A 15,813-nucleotide genomic window follows, 5' to 3' on the forward strand; every position below is an offset into this window, starting at 1 on the left:
TCTAAAAAGCCTGGAAATCGGCAGTTATACGGCCGGTACAAAATCGGTAACAGCGTTAGAAAATCCCATTATAGTCTATGGTATTTTTCTAAAAGCCGTTTTAACCCGTTATCACCTGTTATTAATAACGGCCGTTATTTTGAGACGGGCGAATGAACGGGAGAAATAGTGCATGCACTAATTCTCCCGTTACTATTGCCCATCACAACATAACGGCCGTTATTAATTACGGGCGATAACGGGTTAAAACGGCTTTTAGAAAAATACCATAGACTATAATGGGATTTTCTAACGGCCGTTACTGATTTTGTACCGGCCGTATAACTGCCGATTTCCAGGCTTTTTATAATGGTTGTTAATAACGGAAGTATTTTTATAGTGTTAAAGGGGCCTAAAATGTTGCATTTCCCTCTGTCTGTCTGTCTATCTAGCTATCTATCAATCTGTCCCATATCTATCTCTCAAATCTATCTATCTATCTATCTATCTATATATCTATTGTTACGCCGAGCGCTCCGGGTCCCCGCTCCTCCCCGGAGCGCTCGCTACACTCCTCTCACTGCAGCGCTCCGGTCGGTTCCACGGACCCGGGGCGCTGCGATACCGCCTCTGGCCGGGATGCGATTCGCGATGCGGGTAGCGCCCGCTCGCGATGCGCACCCCGGCTCCCGTACCTGACTCGCTCTCCGTCAGTTCTGTCCCGGCGCGCGCGGCCCCGCTCCCTAGGGCGCGCGCGCGCCGGGTCTTTGCGATTTAAAGGGCCACTGCGCCGCTGATTGGCGCAGTGGTTCCAATTAGTGTTTACACCTGTGCACTTCCCTATATCACCTCACTTCCCCTTCACTCCCTCGCCGGATCTTGTTGCCTTAGTGCCAGTGAAAGCGTTTCCTTGTGTGTTCCTAGCCTGTGTTCCAGACCTCCTGCCGTTGCCCCTGACTACGATCCTTGCTGCCTGCCCCGACCTTCTGCTACGTCCGACCTTGCTTCTGTCTACTCCCTTGTACCGCGCCTATCTTCAGCAGCCAGAGAGGTTGAGCCGTTGCTAGGGGATACGACCTGGTCACTACCGCCGCAGCAAGACCATCCCGCTTTGCGGCGGGCTCTGGTGAAAACCAGTAGTGACTTAGAACCGATCCTCTAGCACGGTCCACGCCAATCCCTCTCTGGCACAGAGGATCCACTACCTGCCAGCCGGCATCGTGACAGTAGATCCGGCCATGGATCCCGCTGAAGTTCCTCTGCCAGTTGTCGCTGACCTCACCACGGTGGTCGCCCAGCAGTCACAACAGATTGCGCAACAAGGCCAACAGCTGTCTCAACTGACTGTTATGCTACAACAGTTACTACCACAGCTCCAGCAACCATCTCCTCCGCCAGCTCCTGTACCTCCTCCGCAGCGAGTGGCCGCTTCTGGACTACGACTATCCTTGCCGGATAAATTTGATGGGGACTCTAAGCTTTGCCGTGGCTTCCTTTCCCAATGTTCATTACACCTGGAGATGATGTCGGACCAGTTCCCCACTGAAAGGTCTAAGGTGGCTTTCGTAGTCAGCCTGCTGTCTGGAAAAGCCCTAGCTTGGGCCACACCGCTCTGGGACCGCAATGACCCCGTCACTGCCTCTGTACACTCCTTCTTCTCGGAAATTCGAAGTGTCTTTGAGGAACCTGCCCGAGCCTCTTCTGCTGAGACTGCCCTGTTGAACCTGGTCCAGGGTAATTCTTCCGTTGGCGAGTATGCCGTACAATTCCGTACTCTTGCTTCTGAATTATCCTGGAACAATGAGGCCCTCTGCGCGACCTTTAAAAAAGGCCTATCCAGCAACATTAAAGATGTTCTGGCCGCACGAGAAATGCCTGCTAATCTTCATGAACTTATTCACCTAGCCACTCGCATTGACATGCGTTTTTCCGAAAGGCGTCAGGAGCTCCGCCAAGATATGGACTCTGTTCGCACGAGGCGTTTCTTCTCCTCGGCTCCTCTCTCCTCTGGTTCCCTGCAATCTGTTCCTGTGCCTCCCGCCGTGGAGGCTATGCAGGTCGACCGGTCTCGCCTGACATCTCAAGAGAGGACACGACGCCGCATGGAGAACCTCTGCCTGTACTGTGCTAGTACCGAACACTTCCTGAGGGATTGTCCTATCCGCCCTCCCCGCCTGGAAAGACGTACCCTGACTCCGCACAAAGGTGAGACAATCCTTGATGTCCACTCTGCTTCTCCACGTCTTACTGTGCCTGTGCGGATGTCTGCCTCTGCCTTCTCCTTCTCTTCTGTGGCCTTCTTAGACTCTGGATCTGCAGGAAATTTTATTTTGGCCTCTCTCGTCAACAGGTTCAACATCCCAGTGACCAGTCTCACCAGACCCCTTTACATCAATTGTATAAACAATGAAAGATTGGACTGTTCCATACGTTTCCGCACGGAGCCCCTTCTAATGAGCATCGGATCTCATCACGAGAGGATTGAACTTTTGGTCCTCCCCAATTGCACCTCGGAAATTCTCCTTGGACTTCCCTGGCTTCAACTTCATTCCCCAACCCTGGATTGGTCCACTGGGGAGATCAAGAGTTGGGGGCCCTCTTGTTCCAAGGACTGTCTAAAACCGGTTCCCAGTAACCCTTGCCGTAACTCTGTGCTTCCTCCAGTAACCGGTCTCCCTAAGGCCTATATGGACTTCGCGGATGTTTTCTGCAAAAAACAAGCGGAGACTCTACCTCCTCACAGGCCTTATGATTGTCCTATCGACCTCCTCCCGGGCACTACTCCACCCCGGGGCAGAATTTATCCTCTCTCTGTCCCAGAGACTCTTGCCATGTCTGAATACGTCCAGGAGAATCTAAAAAAGGGCTTTATCCGTAAATCCTCCTCTCCTGCCGGAGCCGGATTTTTCTTTGTGTCCAAAAAAGATGGTTCTCTACGTCCTTGCATTGACTACCGCGGACTTAATAAAATCACGGTTAAGAACCGCTACCCCTTACCCCTCATCTCTGAACTCTTTGATCGCCTCCAAGGTGCCCACATCTTTACTAAATTGGACTTAAGAGGCGCCTATAACCTCATCCGCATCAGAGAGGGGGATGAGTGGAAAACAGCATTTAACACCAGAGATGGACACTTTGAGTATCTGGTCATGCCCTTTGGCCTGTGCAACGCCCCTGCTGTCTTCCAAGACTTTGTTAATGAAATTTTTCGTGATCTGTTATACTCCTGTGTTGTTGTATATCTTGATGATATCCTAATTTTTTCGGCCAATCTAGAAGAACACCGCCAGCATGTCCGTATGGTTCTTCAGAGACTTCGTGACAATCAACTCTATGCTAAGATTGAGAAATGTCTGTTTGAATGCCAATCTCTTCCTTTCCTAGGATACTTGGTCTCTGGCCAGGGACTACAAATGGATCCAGATAAACTCTCTGCCGTCTTAGATTGGCCACGCCCCTCCGGACTCCGTGCCATCCAACGTTTTTTGGGGTTCGCCAATTATTACAGGCAATTTATTCCACATTTTTCTACCCTTGTGGCTCCTATTGTGGCTTTAACCAAAAAAAAATGCCGATCCCAAGTCTTGGCCTCCTCAAGCGGAAGACGCCTTTAAACGACTCAAGTCCGCCTTCTCTTCGGCTCCCGTGCTCTCCAGACCTGACCCATCTAAACCCTTCCTATTGGAGGTTGATGCCTCCTCAGTGGGAGCTGGAGCTGTCCTTCTACAAAAAAACTCTTCCGGGCATGCTGTTACTTGTGGGTTTTTTTCTAGGACCTTCTCTCCGGCGGAGAGGAACTACTCCATCGGGGATCGAGAGCTTCTAGCCATTAAATTAGCACTTGAGGAATGGAGGCATCTGCTGGAGGGATCAAGATTTCCAGTTATTATTTACACCGATCACAAGAACCTCTCGTACCTCGAGTCTGCCCAACGGCTGAATCCTCGTCAGGCCAGGTGGTCTCTGTTCTTTGCCCGATTTAATTTTGAAATTCACTTTCGGCCTGCTGATAAGAACATTAGGGCCGATGCTCTCTCTCGTTCCTCAGATGCTTCTGAAATTGAACTCTCTCCTCAACACATCATTCCTCCTGACTGCCTGATTTCCACTTCTCCAGCCTCCATCAGGCAAACTCCACCAGGAAAGACCTTTGTTTCTCCACGCCAACGCCTCGGAATCCTCAAATGGGGTCACTCCTCCCATCTCGCAGGTCATGCGGGCATCAAGAAATCTGTGCAACTCATCTCTCGCTTCTATTGGTGGCCGACTCTAGAGACTGATGTGGTGGACTTTGTGCGAGCCTGCACTATCTGTGCCCGGGATAAGACTCCTCGCCAGAAGCCCGCTGGTTTTCTTCTTCCTCTGCCTGTTCCCGAACAACCTTGGTCTCTGATTGGTATGGATTTTATTACTGACTTACCCCCATCCCATGGCAACACTGTTATTTGGGTGGTCGTTGATCGATTCTCCAAAATGGCACATTTCATCCCTCTTCCTGGTCTTCCTTCAGCGCCTCAGTTGGCTAAACAATTTTTTGTACACATTTTTCGTCTTCACGGGTTGCCTACGCAGATCGTCTCGGATAGAGGCGTCCAATTTGTGTCTAAATTCTGGAGGGCTCTCTGTAAACAACTCAAGATTAAATTAAATTTTTCTTCTGCATACCATCCTCAATCCAATGGACAAGTAGAAAGAATTAACCAGATCTTGGGTGACTATTTACGACATTTTGTTTCCTCCCGCCAGGATGACTGGGCAGATCTTCTACCTTGGGCCGAATTCTCGTATAATTTCAGAATCTCTGAATCTTCCTCCAAATCCCCGTTTTTCGTGGTGTACGGCCGTCACCCTCTTCCCCCCCTCCCTACCCCCTTGCCCTCTGGTCTGCCCGCTGTGGATGAAATTTCTCGTGATCTCTCCATCATATGGAGAGAGACCCAAAATTCTCTCTTACAGGCTTCTTCACGCATGAAGAGATTCGCGGATAAGAAAAGAAGAGCTCCTCCCATTTTTTCCCCTGGAGACAAGGTATGGCTCTCCGCCAAATATGTCCGCTTCCGTGTCCCTAGCTATAAGCTGGGACCACGCTATCTTGGTCCTTTCAAGATTTTGCGCCAGATTAATCCTGTCTCTTACAAACTTCTTCTTCCTCCTTCTCTTCGTATTCCTAATGCCTTTCATGTTTCTCTTCTTAAACCACTTATCATTAACCGTTTCTCTCCCAAATCTGTTCCCCCCACTCCTGTCTCCGGCTCCTCGGACATCTTCTCCGTCAAAGAAATTTTAGCATCTAAAAAGGTCAGAGGGAAAACCTTCTTTTTAGTGGATTGGGAGGGTTGTGGTCCAGAAGAGAGGTCCTGGGAACCTGAGGACAATATCCTGGACAAAAGTCTGGTCCTCAGGTTCTCAGGCTCCAAGAAGAGGGGGAGACCCAAGGGGGGGGGTACTGTTACGCCGAGCGCTCCGGGTCCCCGCTCCTCCCCGGAGCGCTCGCTACACTCCTCTCACTGCAGCGCTCCGGTCGGTTCCACGGACCCGGGGCGCTGCGATACCGCCTCTGGCCGGGATGCGATTCGCGATGCGGGTAGCGCCCGCTCGCGATGCGCACCCCGGCTCCCGTACCTGACTCGCTCTCCGTCAGTTCTGTCCCGGCGCGCGCGGCCCCGCTCCCTAGGGCGCGCGCGCGCCGGGTCTTTGCGATTTAAAGGGCCACTGCGCCGCTGATTGGCGCAGTGGTTCCAATTAGTGTTTACACCTGTGCACTTCCCTATATCACCTCACTTCCCCTTCACTCCCTCGCCGGATCTTGTTGCCTTAGTGCCAGTGAAAGCGTTTCCTTGTGTGTTCCTAGCCTGTGTTCCAGACCTCCTGCCGTTGCCCCTGACTACGATCCTTGCTGCCTGCCCCGACCTTCTGCTACGTCCGACCTTGCTTCTGTCTACTCCCTTGTACCGCGCCTATCTTCAGCAGCCAGAGAGGTTGAGCCGTTGCTAGGGGATACGACCTGGTCACTACCGCCGCAGCAAGACCATCCCGCTTTGCGGCGGGCTCTGGTGAAAACCAGTAGTGACTTAGAACCGATCCTCTAGCACGGTCCACGCCAATCCCTCTCTGGCACAGAGGATCCACTACCTGCCAGCCGGCATCGTGACATCTATGTCTATTTATATATATCTCTCCTATCTATCTAATATCTATCTATCTAATATATATATATATATATATATATCTGTTTATCTATCTCATATCTATCTATCTATCTCCAAGCTATGTCTCTCCAGTCTATCTATCTATCTATCTATCTATCTCATATCTATGTATCTATTTATCTATTCTTCTTACATCTTAATTACTTCTTATTACTCACAGCTGACAATTACGGTATCTTCCCTAGGCACTTGAACTCCATTGACTATAATAAATTTGCCCCTAAATTCACTGTTTCATAGCGTATAGAAGATAGGATTGGTTGTTCCATAGGTTACATTTTACAAGATCCAGAGTGTGTAGGAGATGAAGTAGACAGTACTGCACTGTGTGGAGGCCATGCTGACAGCACTCAATGAAGTTTAGTATTTTTTCTCTTCCGGACATAAAGAGAGAATCTGTTTTTACATTGCAACCTTCTTGGTCCACCAGTGCAGCATGACTCGGTAATGTCCTTTACACGCTACAGTAGAGACAGCATTAGGATTTCTGGAATTAACTCCAGGGACGTCTTCTTCAGTAATTTATAATCCCTAGAGCTGGCAATCAGGCCGGTGTGCCAGAATACATGGGATTGCAATGTATACAACCATGTTACAAGGAACAGGATTTTCATTTAAGCTCCTTTGAAGTGACATGCGATATCCCTACAGGAGTCCTCATTGCTAATTTCCTTGCCGTTCAGGTCACGAAGCAATGACCCATCCCAGGGTTGTGTCCTTCACATATCTGGAGGTAGCTCCTTCACTATATCTAATCAGATCCCAGGGATTATCCTTCATCTAGGGCAATACGTAAAAGCATCCCACCACCTCAGGAAAAAAATCTGAATTGTTAATTCAATCTTGTTTAAAGTGAAACGACGGAAATGACAAACTAAAAATGACTCTTCTAAGCCAAAACTGTTTACATATGGTGTGATGCCAGATGGAGCTGTCCATGACAGGAGAAGACTCCACAGAATGCTGACCACATAGTGTTAAGGTTTTACATTCATAGACTTGAAGAATGCGATTTGTCACGTACTCACCCTAGCACATTTTCTTCCTCCCTCCAGCCATTGCAATGAGTCTTGCGGCAGAATCTGGCAGGGAGACCAGGAGGCACGGTACAATGTGCCTGGTCAATTTAACTCTTTCACAAGGCTCATTTGGCTTCTTTTTTCATATGCCCATCTGTGCCCATACCGGGCCGTGCTACATTACCATTACTGAGCCTTGTCTATCTTCTCTCCCGCTTCGGTAGATGGCTCTGCTAAATTACTGTTTCCAGGCTTTTGGCTTTCTGACTTCATTTTCTCCCCTAGTGTTACATTTATCTCTGCCTGACTAACGTTGCCAACTTGTGTGCTGCCTAACCATGCGTCAAATCCCATCTCAGTGTTATACCCTTCCCAGTAGACTTCAATAGACTTTTGTTTTATTTTTGATCTGCCAGCCCATCAGCTAATGTTATCAAAAGAGCCATTGGACTAGCTAAAAGGACCTTATAGAATTGCTTTACATGAAATTGTACAGTGTAGTGGGGTCAACTTCTAAACCAGTGGTCTCCAAACTGTGGCCCCCCAGATGTTGCAGGCAACCTTCAATATGGTAGCCCCTGTTGAAGGCTATGCAGGAATGCAGGGAGTTTGCAGTTTTTAACATCTAGGAGGGCCACAGTTTTGAGACCACTGTTCTAGCCTAATTACTCTCCATCAACAGAAATGTACCCGTTTTATTTGAAAGGTTGGTCAAATGGTTGGGCGGCCTCCGGAAATTTGTTCCAGTTTTCATTTGATTCAAATTCCAATTTGACTATACCAGTACAGGAGCGGGGACTCCTGTCAAAGGAAGGAGTCCCTGCTCCACTTCAATACACAGAACATCTGTATACATTTGCTAGGTGTGGTGCAGAGAGCCCATCTCATTGAATGTAGTAATGGCTATGCCTCTGACAGGAGTCCCTGCTCCTGTATGTACTTTCTGTCTGTGGCACCCCATACTGTATAGGGTGCCACAGAGGGTGCATACAGAAACAGGCACTGCTCCTGTACATTGAGCAAGAAAGCATATACTACAGAGCACCTAGCCCAGTGAATGTGGTGAATAGGCAGCAATGGATCTACCATATCTGCTTGCATTAAGGTGGCTCCACACATTCTCTGGGCTGGGTGCCATGTGGTTCACCCCAGACAAATCTAAAAATTACTTATTCTGAAGAATCAAACATTTGGGGAAATTCAGAATGAAATTGGTTCGGTCACAATTGATTTGCTCATCTGTAGTTGGTGGACCACAAAACTCTTTTCGACTCTAAAGTGTTGGCGTGCAATGTAGTTGTAGTATAGTAGTAGTTGTAGTCGCAGCACTCTCTGGTAACATTTTGTCCAGAAACTACAGGGTGGGCCATTTATATGAATACACCTTAATAAAATGGGAATGGTTGTTGATATTAACTTCTTGTTTTTGGCACATTAGTATATGTGAGGGGGGAAACTTTTCAAGATGGGTGGTGACCATGGCGGCCATTTTGAATCCAACTTTTGTTTTTTCAATAGGAAGAGGGTCATATGACATCAAACTTATTGGGAATTTCACAAGAAAAACAATGATGTGCTTGGTTTTAACGTAACTTTATTCTTTCATGAGTTATTTACAACTTATAAAATGTGTTCAATGTGCTGCCCATTGTGTTGGATTGTCAATGCAACCCTCTTCTCTATATACTGCTATATACTACTATATACACCGCAGGAGAAATGCTAGCACAGGCTTCCAGTATCCGTATACACTGCTATATACTACTATATACACTGCAGGAGAAATGCTAGCACAGGCTTCCCGTATCCGTAGTTTCTGGTGCTGCACATCTCTTATCTTCACAGCATAGACAATTGCCTTCAGATGACCCCCAAAGATAAAAGTCTAAGGGGGTCAGATCGGGAGACCTTGGGGGCCATTTAACTGGCCCACGACGACCAATCCACTTTCCAGGAAACTGTTCATCTAGGAATGCTCGGACCTGACACCCATAATGTGGTGGTCACCATCTTGCTGGAAATACTCAGAGAACGTGCCAGCTTCAGTGCATAAAGAGGGAAACACATCATCATGTAGCAATTTCGCATATCCAGTGGCCTACATGATCATGTGTTTCCCTCTTTATGTGTTTTTGTCAAAGATGACCACAATTTAAGATACTTAGGGGTTCTACTCCTTGTTCTGGTCCAAAACTATCCAACAGTGGTGTATACAAAAGAGAGGGGCCCATAGTAAAGATCAAAATAGGACCACAATAATCCGGCTAGGTTTGACCACCCAGGAAGGGCCTGGCGTTTGATTCCACTTTATCTCCCTCATGTGACCCTTGAAGCAATTCCCCACCACCTTGTTGCTCTCCTCTCCAGTAAAAAGGGAGTCCTGCTTAATAATAAAGGATATGGTATCAACCAGGCCCTTTGCCCCAGTAAAGATGGTCGGTCTCCACGGTACATACATGATATGTATCAACAACCCTATACTTACATACTAACCAGTTAAGAAAGCAGTGTAGATTGGTTTGATATGATGTCCGTATTCTTTGTCATTCTGCCCACCAATGGGTAATCACCTAAAATCACATCATCCACTAACCTGAAAATCAATTCTCCAATGTTCATACAAATTCATCTGCATCATTCATCTCATCTCATGTGTAAATTATCACTGAAAGATGAAAACCCAAGTGTCCGTCATAATAGAGACTGAACACATTATTATTACACTGTGCGGGGTCTCCAGGGGCTACATTCAGGTATAAACAGTAGAAGATCAATACCTACCTAGTCATAGTAGCAAATTAAGTATATTTTTCTCCACAAGGCCAGTATTATAGTAGTTATATTCTTGTACATAGGAGCAGTATTATAGTAGTTATATTCTTGTATATAGGAGCAGTATTATAGTAGTTAAATTCTTGTATATAGGATGCAATATTATATTATAGTAGTTACATTCTTGTGTATAGGAGCAGTATTATAGTAGTTATATTCTTGTATATAGGAGGCAGTATTATAGTAGTTATATTCTTGTATATAGCAGGATTATAGTAGTTATATTCTTGTACATAGGAGCAGTATTATAGTAGGTATATTCTTGTATATTGGGGCAATATTATAGTAGTTATATTCTTGTATATAAGAGCAGTATTATAGTAGTTATATTCTTGTATACAGGAGTAGTATTATAGTAGTTATATTCTTGTATATTGGAGCAGTATTACAGTAGTTATATTCTTGTATATAGGAGGCAGTATTATATTAGTTATATTCTTGTACATAGGAGCAGTTTTATAGTAGTTATATTCTTGTACATAGGAGCAGTATTATAGTAGTTAAATTCTTGTATATAGGATGCAGTATTATATTATAGTAGTTACATTCTTGTGTATAGGAGCAGTATTATAGTAGTTATATTCTTGTATATAGGAGGCAGTATTATAGTAGTTATATTCTTGTATATAGCAGGATTATAGTAGTTATATTCTTGTACATAGGAGCAGTATTATAGTAGGTATATTCTTGTATATTGGGGCAATATTATAGTAGTTATATTCTTGTATATAAGAGCAGTATTATAGTAGTTATATTCTTGTATACACGAGTAGTATTATAGTAGTTATATTCTTGTATATTGGAGCAGTATTACAGTAGTTATATTCTTGTATATAGGAGGCAGTATTATATTAGTTATATTCTTGTACATAGGAGCAGTTTTATAGTAGTTATATTCTTGTATATAGAAGCAGTATTATAGTAGTTATAAGTTATATTATTTTATATAGGAGGCAGTATTATTGTAGTTATATTCTTGTATACAGGGGCAGTATTATAGTAGTTATATTCTTGTATATAGGAGCAGTATTATTGTAGTTATATTCCTGTATATAGGAGGCAGTATTATAGTAGTTATATTCTTGTATATAGGAGCAGTATTATAGTAGTTATATTCTTGTATATAGGAGCAGTATTATAGTAGTTATATTATTTTGAATTGTGTACATTATAGGAATCCAGACTTTCTCTAAGTGTGCTCTGCCTTTTTTTCCCCCTTGTGTTATGAGCCAGTCTGCTATTAATATAAAACACTAAGATATATTTAATTTGTCCCCTTAACTGATTCAGGAGAGGCAGGGAAAGCTTTATTTAGAGGGTAATACAGACATATGCTACATGAATGTTTATTAGAGGCTTGAGGCATGACTGACTTTTTATTTATTTTTTCTTTCTTAATAGAGAAATGGAGAAATTATACTGAGAGCTTCCCTGTGGTGAGACTGTAAAGACTTGGATTGTCCACTCACATATGTCTATAGATCCTGGATCGCAAATTTACGTAGTAATGAAAAGGTATGGAGATGAATGGGGACTGTCATCAAATATTCCCAGAAACACTAATAACTAAGGAACAACCAAATATAATTTTTAACTGCAGAAGAGGATAACATAAGAGGCCGAAGGGCATATCCACTTCTGCACATAATAGTAAAATGTACACCTAATATTATTTTATAAAAAAAATATCTAAAATAGTATATACATTACATTACTTATCCTGTACTGATCCTGAGTTATATCCTGTATTATACTCCAGAGCTGCACTCACTATTCTGCCGGTGAGGTCACTGTGTACATACATTACATTACTTATCCTGTACTGATCCTGAGTTATATCCTGTATTATACTCCAGAGCTGTACTCACTATTCTGCTGGTGGGGTCACTGTGTACATACATTACATTACTTATCCTGTACTGACCCTGAGTTATATCCTGTATTATACTTCAGAGCTGTACTCACTATTCTGCGGGTGGGGTCACTGTGTACATACATTACATTACTTATCCTGTACTGACCCTGAGTTATATCCTGTATTATACTCCAGAGCTGTACTCACTATTCTGCTGGTGAGATCACTGTGTACATACATTACATTACTTATCCTGTACTGATCCTGAGTTATATCCTGTATTATACTTCAGAGCTGTACTCACTATTTTGCTGGTGGAGTCACTGTGTACATACATTACATTACTTATCCTGTACTGATCCTGAGTTATATCCTGTATTATACTCCAGAGCTGTACTCACTATTCTGCTGGCGAGATCACTATGTACATACATTACATTACTTATCCTGTACTGATCCGGATTATATCCTATATGCCAGCCTGATACAGCACAAGATTTTCGCCATATGTCTGGAGTATTTGATCTGATAACTTTAGAGTGGACGTGCCCACTAACTGCTTAGTGGAATAAGGGCCCTGTGTAATAGGGCCAGCAATCAGCAAATGAATGACAAGACATTGGCTCGTTTGTTAGCTGATTCGGTCATTTTGAGGGGGTGAATCATAGGCTGATATTTCCTGTGTGATGTGGGATGCGTGGCCAACGGCTGATTGCACTAGAAGGCTCCATGATTGTCCAAGTATTGTTTATATTCTGCCCGGCAGAACAACTAGTGCAGATCACCAAGGTTGGCGCCCATTTACCGTGAGGGTGGAGCTGTGTACTGGTGCCCCTAAAACTTTTATGGAGATAGATTTGCATTTCTGATTAAATATAAATGCAGATGTCATGTTTCTGGTATCTCCATGATCCCTTGTATGTCCTTGAGGTCTTCTTGTTTCATGATCAGTGTATAGGCTTCTTCCTGCATTCCGCCTTGGCCAGGATTTGCAGACACTGAAGCCCTGAGTGTTTGTTACCCAGATCTGATAACAGGATGGGACATTACAATTAGCATGCAGCCAGCAAATAACACAAGGTCGTGTAGACTGCGCCTCTCATTATCTTTCCCTCCTCTCTGCCAAGTCTGCTGTTCCTAGAAGAGATAGCAGAATCCTGTCACATTATGTCATGTTCACACAGTGTCCCGGGGTGGACGGATCTCTGCTTTGTTATATTGTCTAGCATGTAGCAGAAATTGATTAAATGGAGAAGCAATGAATGAAGTGACTGACAGAATTTTAAGCATATCCATCCTGCCATATTGTGCACATATAACCATCACATTGCCTAATTTTTCTTTTCCTAAGTGCCATATTATTGAGGCCTCCTCTATCTTGATAAGGGACATGCTACTCCATTCTACCATTACTAAGCAGGGACTTAATGTTACCCAAGTACAAACTGCTTCTAGGGGTACTGTAAACAGCCAGGTACCATCAGGCTCAGAGCATTAGTAATGATGCTCTAGGTCTGGGGTGGCCCGCATGCTGGTGATATTAGGGTTGGAATGGCAAAAACCTATGGTCATTTTTACCCTGATAATACTAGGCTGCTGCTGCTTGGTTCGAATCTGACAAAATCTGAAATCTGAAATCTGAAAAAAAAAAGCAGGAAGGACCCACTTTAAAATAAAAAAATAAATACAGTCATGTCCGTGAATGTTAACACCCCTGAAATCTTTCTAGAAAATGAAGTATTTCTCACAAAAAAGGATTGCAGTAACACGTGTTTTGCTATACACGTGTTTATTCTCTTTGTGTATCGGAACTAAACCAAAAATGGGAGGAAAAAAAACAAATTGGACATAAGGTCACACGAAATTCCAAAAATGCGCAGGACAAAATTATTGGCACCTTTTTAAAATTGTGGAAAAATAAGATTGTTTCAAGCATGTGATGCTCCTTTAAACTCACCTGGGGCAAGTAACAGGTGTGGGCAATATAAAACTCACACCTGAACGCAGATTTTAAAAAAAGGAGAGAAGTTCACTTAGTCTCCGCATTGTGTGTCTGTGTGTGCCACAGTAAGCATGGAAAACAGAAAGAGGAGAAGAGAACTGTCTGAGGACTTGAGAACCAAAATTGTGGAAAAATATCAACAATCTCAAGGTTGCAAGTCCATCTCCAGAGATCTAGATTTGCCTTTGTCCACAGTGCGCAACATTATCAAGAAGTTTGCAACCCATGGCACTGTAGCTAATCTCCCTGGGAATGGACGGAAGAGAAAAAGCAGCTCAAAACAAGTTCCAAAGATATTTAAGCTGTCCTGCAGGCTCAGGGAGCATCAGTAAGTAAGTCTGCTGTAAGTCTGCCGGTTACTGAATAAAGCACAGCCGTTTCTTCATCTGTGGTGTGTGCCATCTTCATTCTTTCATGTGTATTCCGTTCTGAATTCTGGATTGAGCACCCCGCTGAATTATACACGGACTAGGTATCCTGGGGCATCATATTGGCCATTTTTGGGTTCACGGAAGCTGTTCCGAGCGCTTTGTCTTTTATGCTTGTCTAGTCTTGCCTACAGCTCTGAGCACACCATAGCGCACCCACTATCCTTTGGAGTCTCCTTGCCCACATGGAGACAGAAGACACAGCCAACATGGACACTTACCCGGCAGACAACGCCATCACAGTGGGGAGAGAGGGCGCCTTGGATCTTTTTTCACTATTCGAATCTAATGACATCCTCCAGACTATAAGCACTAAAGGTCTGGAGCAAAAAATATGCCAATTGGCCGAGAAAGAGATGCACTTGTACTGGACAGTGCAAGCCTTAAAGTCGTATGAGGAGTGTTAACGTACAACGAGAGGCTTGAGGTATTAAAAGAAGCCATCTTAGTTCCTCGACGACCCAGCATTTATGACCAACTGGGAAAAAATCCACCTTAAATATTCCATGCAGGTGCTTAAATTAGTGCGAGAAAGAAATAAGCTGGAGTCCAGAAATGTTACAGAAGCTCTGGGATGAGCCAAAGTGGAATTAAGGACCAGGATTCTCGAAACACAGCAGAAGGCATTCCTACAGAAGCTTGAATCTAAATTACTTAAGCTACAAGAGCAAAAGAAGACTTAAAAAGTGAAAAAAAGGACAAATACCTTTGGGAGAAAATGGACTTTGAGAAAGGCACACCATTCTCCTTCAACAGGGCAAGTGGCAAAAAGCGTAAGCCCGGTAAAAGTAAACAGAAGATCTTTAATAAGAAGGAAAAACCCATTAGATCTACAACAGACTTTTGGACCTCAGAATCCGAGTCCAGTGACTCAGATGAGTCCAATATTACTTAACCCAAGCCATCTACCAGTAAAGCAAATCACACCCAGGTTAATGGTCCCCCTTTAGAAGGAATGTCCGGAGAGGACACTCACGGAAAAACAGGCAACAGAGGAAGTAGGAAAAGGAAGAAGGTATTGTGGCGGACATAGAAAAGAATGAGGTGCCAACCCCATTTGAGGACACTATGGTGATTAATCTCACGTACATTGTTCTATCTGAGGCGATTGTGAAAGTCTTGTCCAATGGACTTAATTTTTGTTTTCCACAACAATTTTACAATGTAGGTTTTGAGGTGGATTGTTCTAAATCCATTTGTAACCTCAATCTATAAAGGGTATTCCATAATAAACAAGCTACAGTTAGCAGTGAGGAGGGTGAGCATCCAGTTTTTGTGGGTCCCCTGGGGTTCAGCCCCCTGGGAAACACCCCCAATACCGAATTGGAATGCCTGTGTTCCCGTATTGAATTGTTGGGTGGTGACATTCACCCCCCCAGTTTGGGGGATCCATGGGTTCCCGTGTTCTCCGGGGGTATCAGGTCCACCTTTTGTCACCCGGCGGTCCAGGGCAGCAGCTTGGACTTCTTCCAGCACAAGGTGCTGGAGG

At 44.5% G+C, this 15,813-nt stretch overlaps 1 protein-coding gene across 12 annotated transcripts in view; it reads left to right on the forward strand.

Moving 5' to 3' along the window:
* Positions 1-15,813, forward strand: part of OGFOD3 (2-oxoglutarate and iron dependent oxygenase domain containing 3) — a 452,864-nt gene that overhangs the window by 255,065 nt on the left and 181,986 nt on the right. For 10 of the 12 annotated variants that reach the window (XR_008849651.1, XR_008849649.1, XR_008849652.1 and 7 more), the window contains exon 9: positions 11,441-11,554. Coding sequence is in view for 1 of the 12 variants with exons in the window: in XM_056550515.1 (XP_056406490.1) it covers positions 11,441-11,487 (47 nt within the window). In the remaining 11 variants the exon portion in view is untranslated. Of the gene's footprint in view, positions 1-11,440; positions 11,891-15,813 lie in introns of those variants that run through there. The other 2 variants (XR_008849659.1, XM_056550515.1) reach the window with 2 other exon arrangements.

The sequence above is a fragment of the Hyla sarda genome, chromosome 13 (genome assembly GCF_029499605.1).
Source record: "Hyla sarda isolate aHylSar1 chromosome 13, aHylSar1.hap1, whole genome shotgun sequence".
Lineage (NCBI taxonomy): Eukaryota > Metazoa > Chordata > Amphibia > Anura > Hylidae > Hyla > Hyla sarda.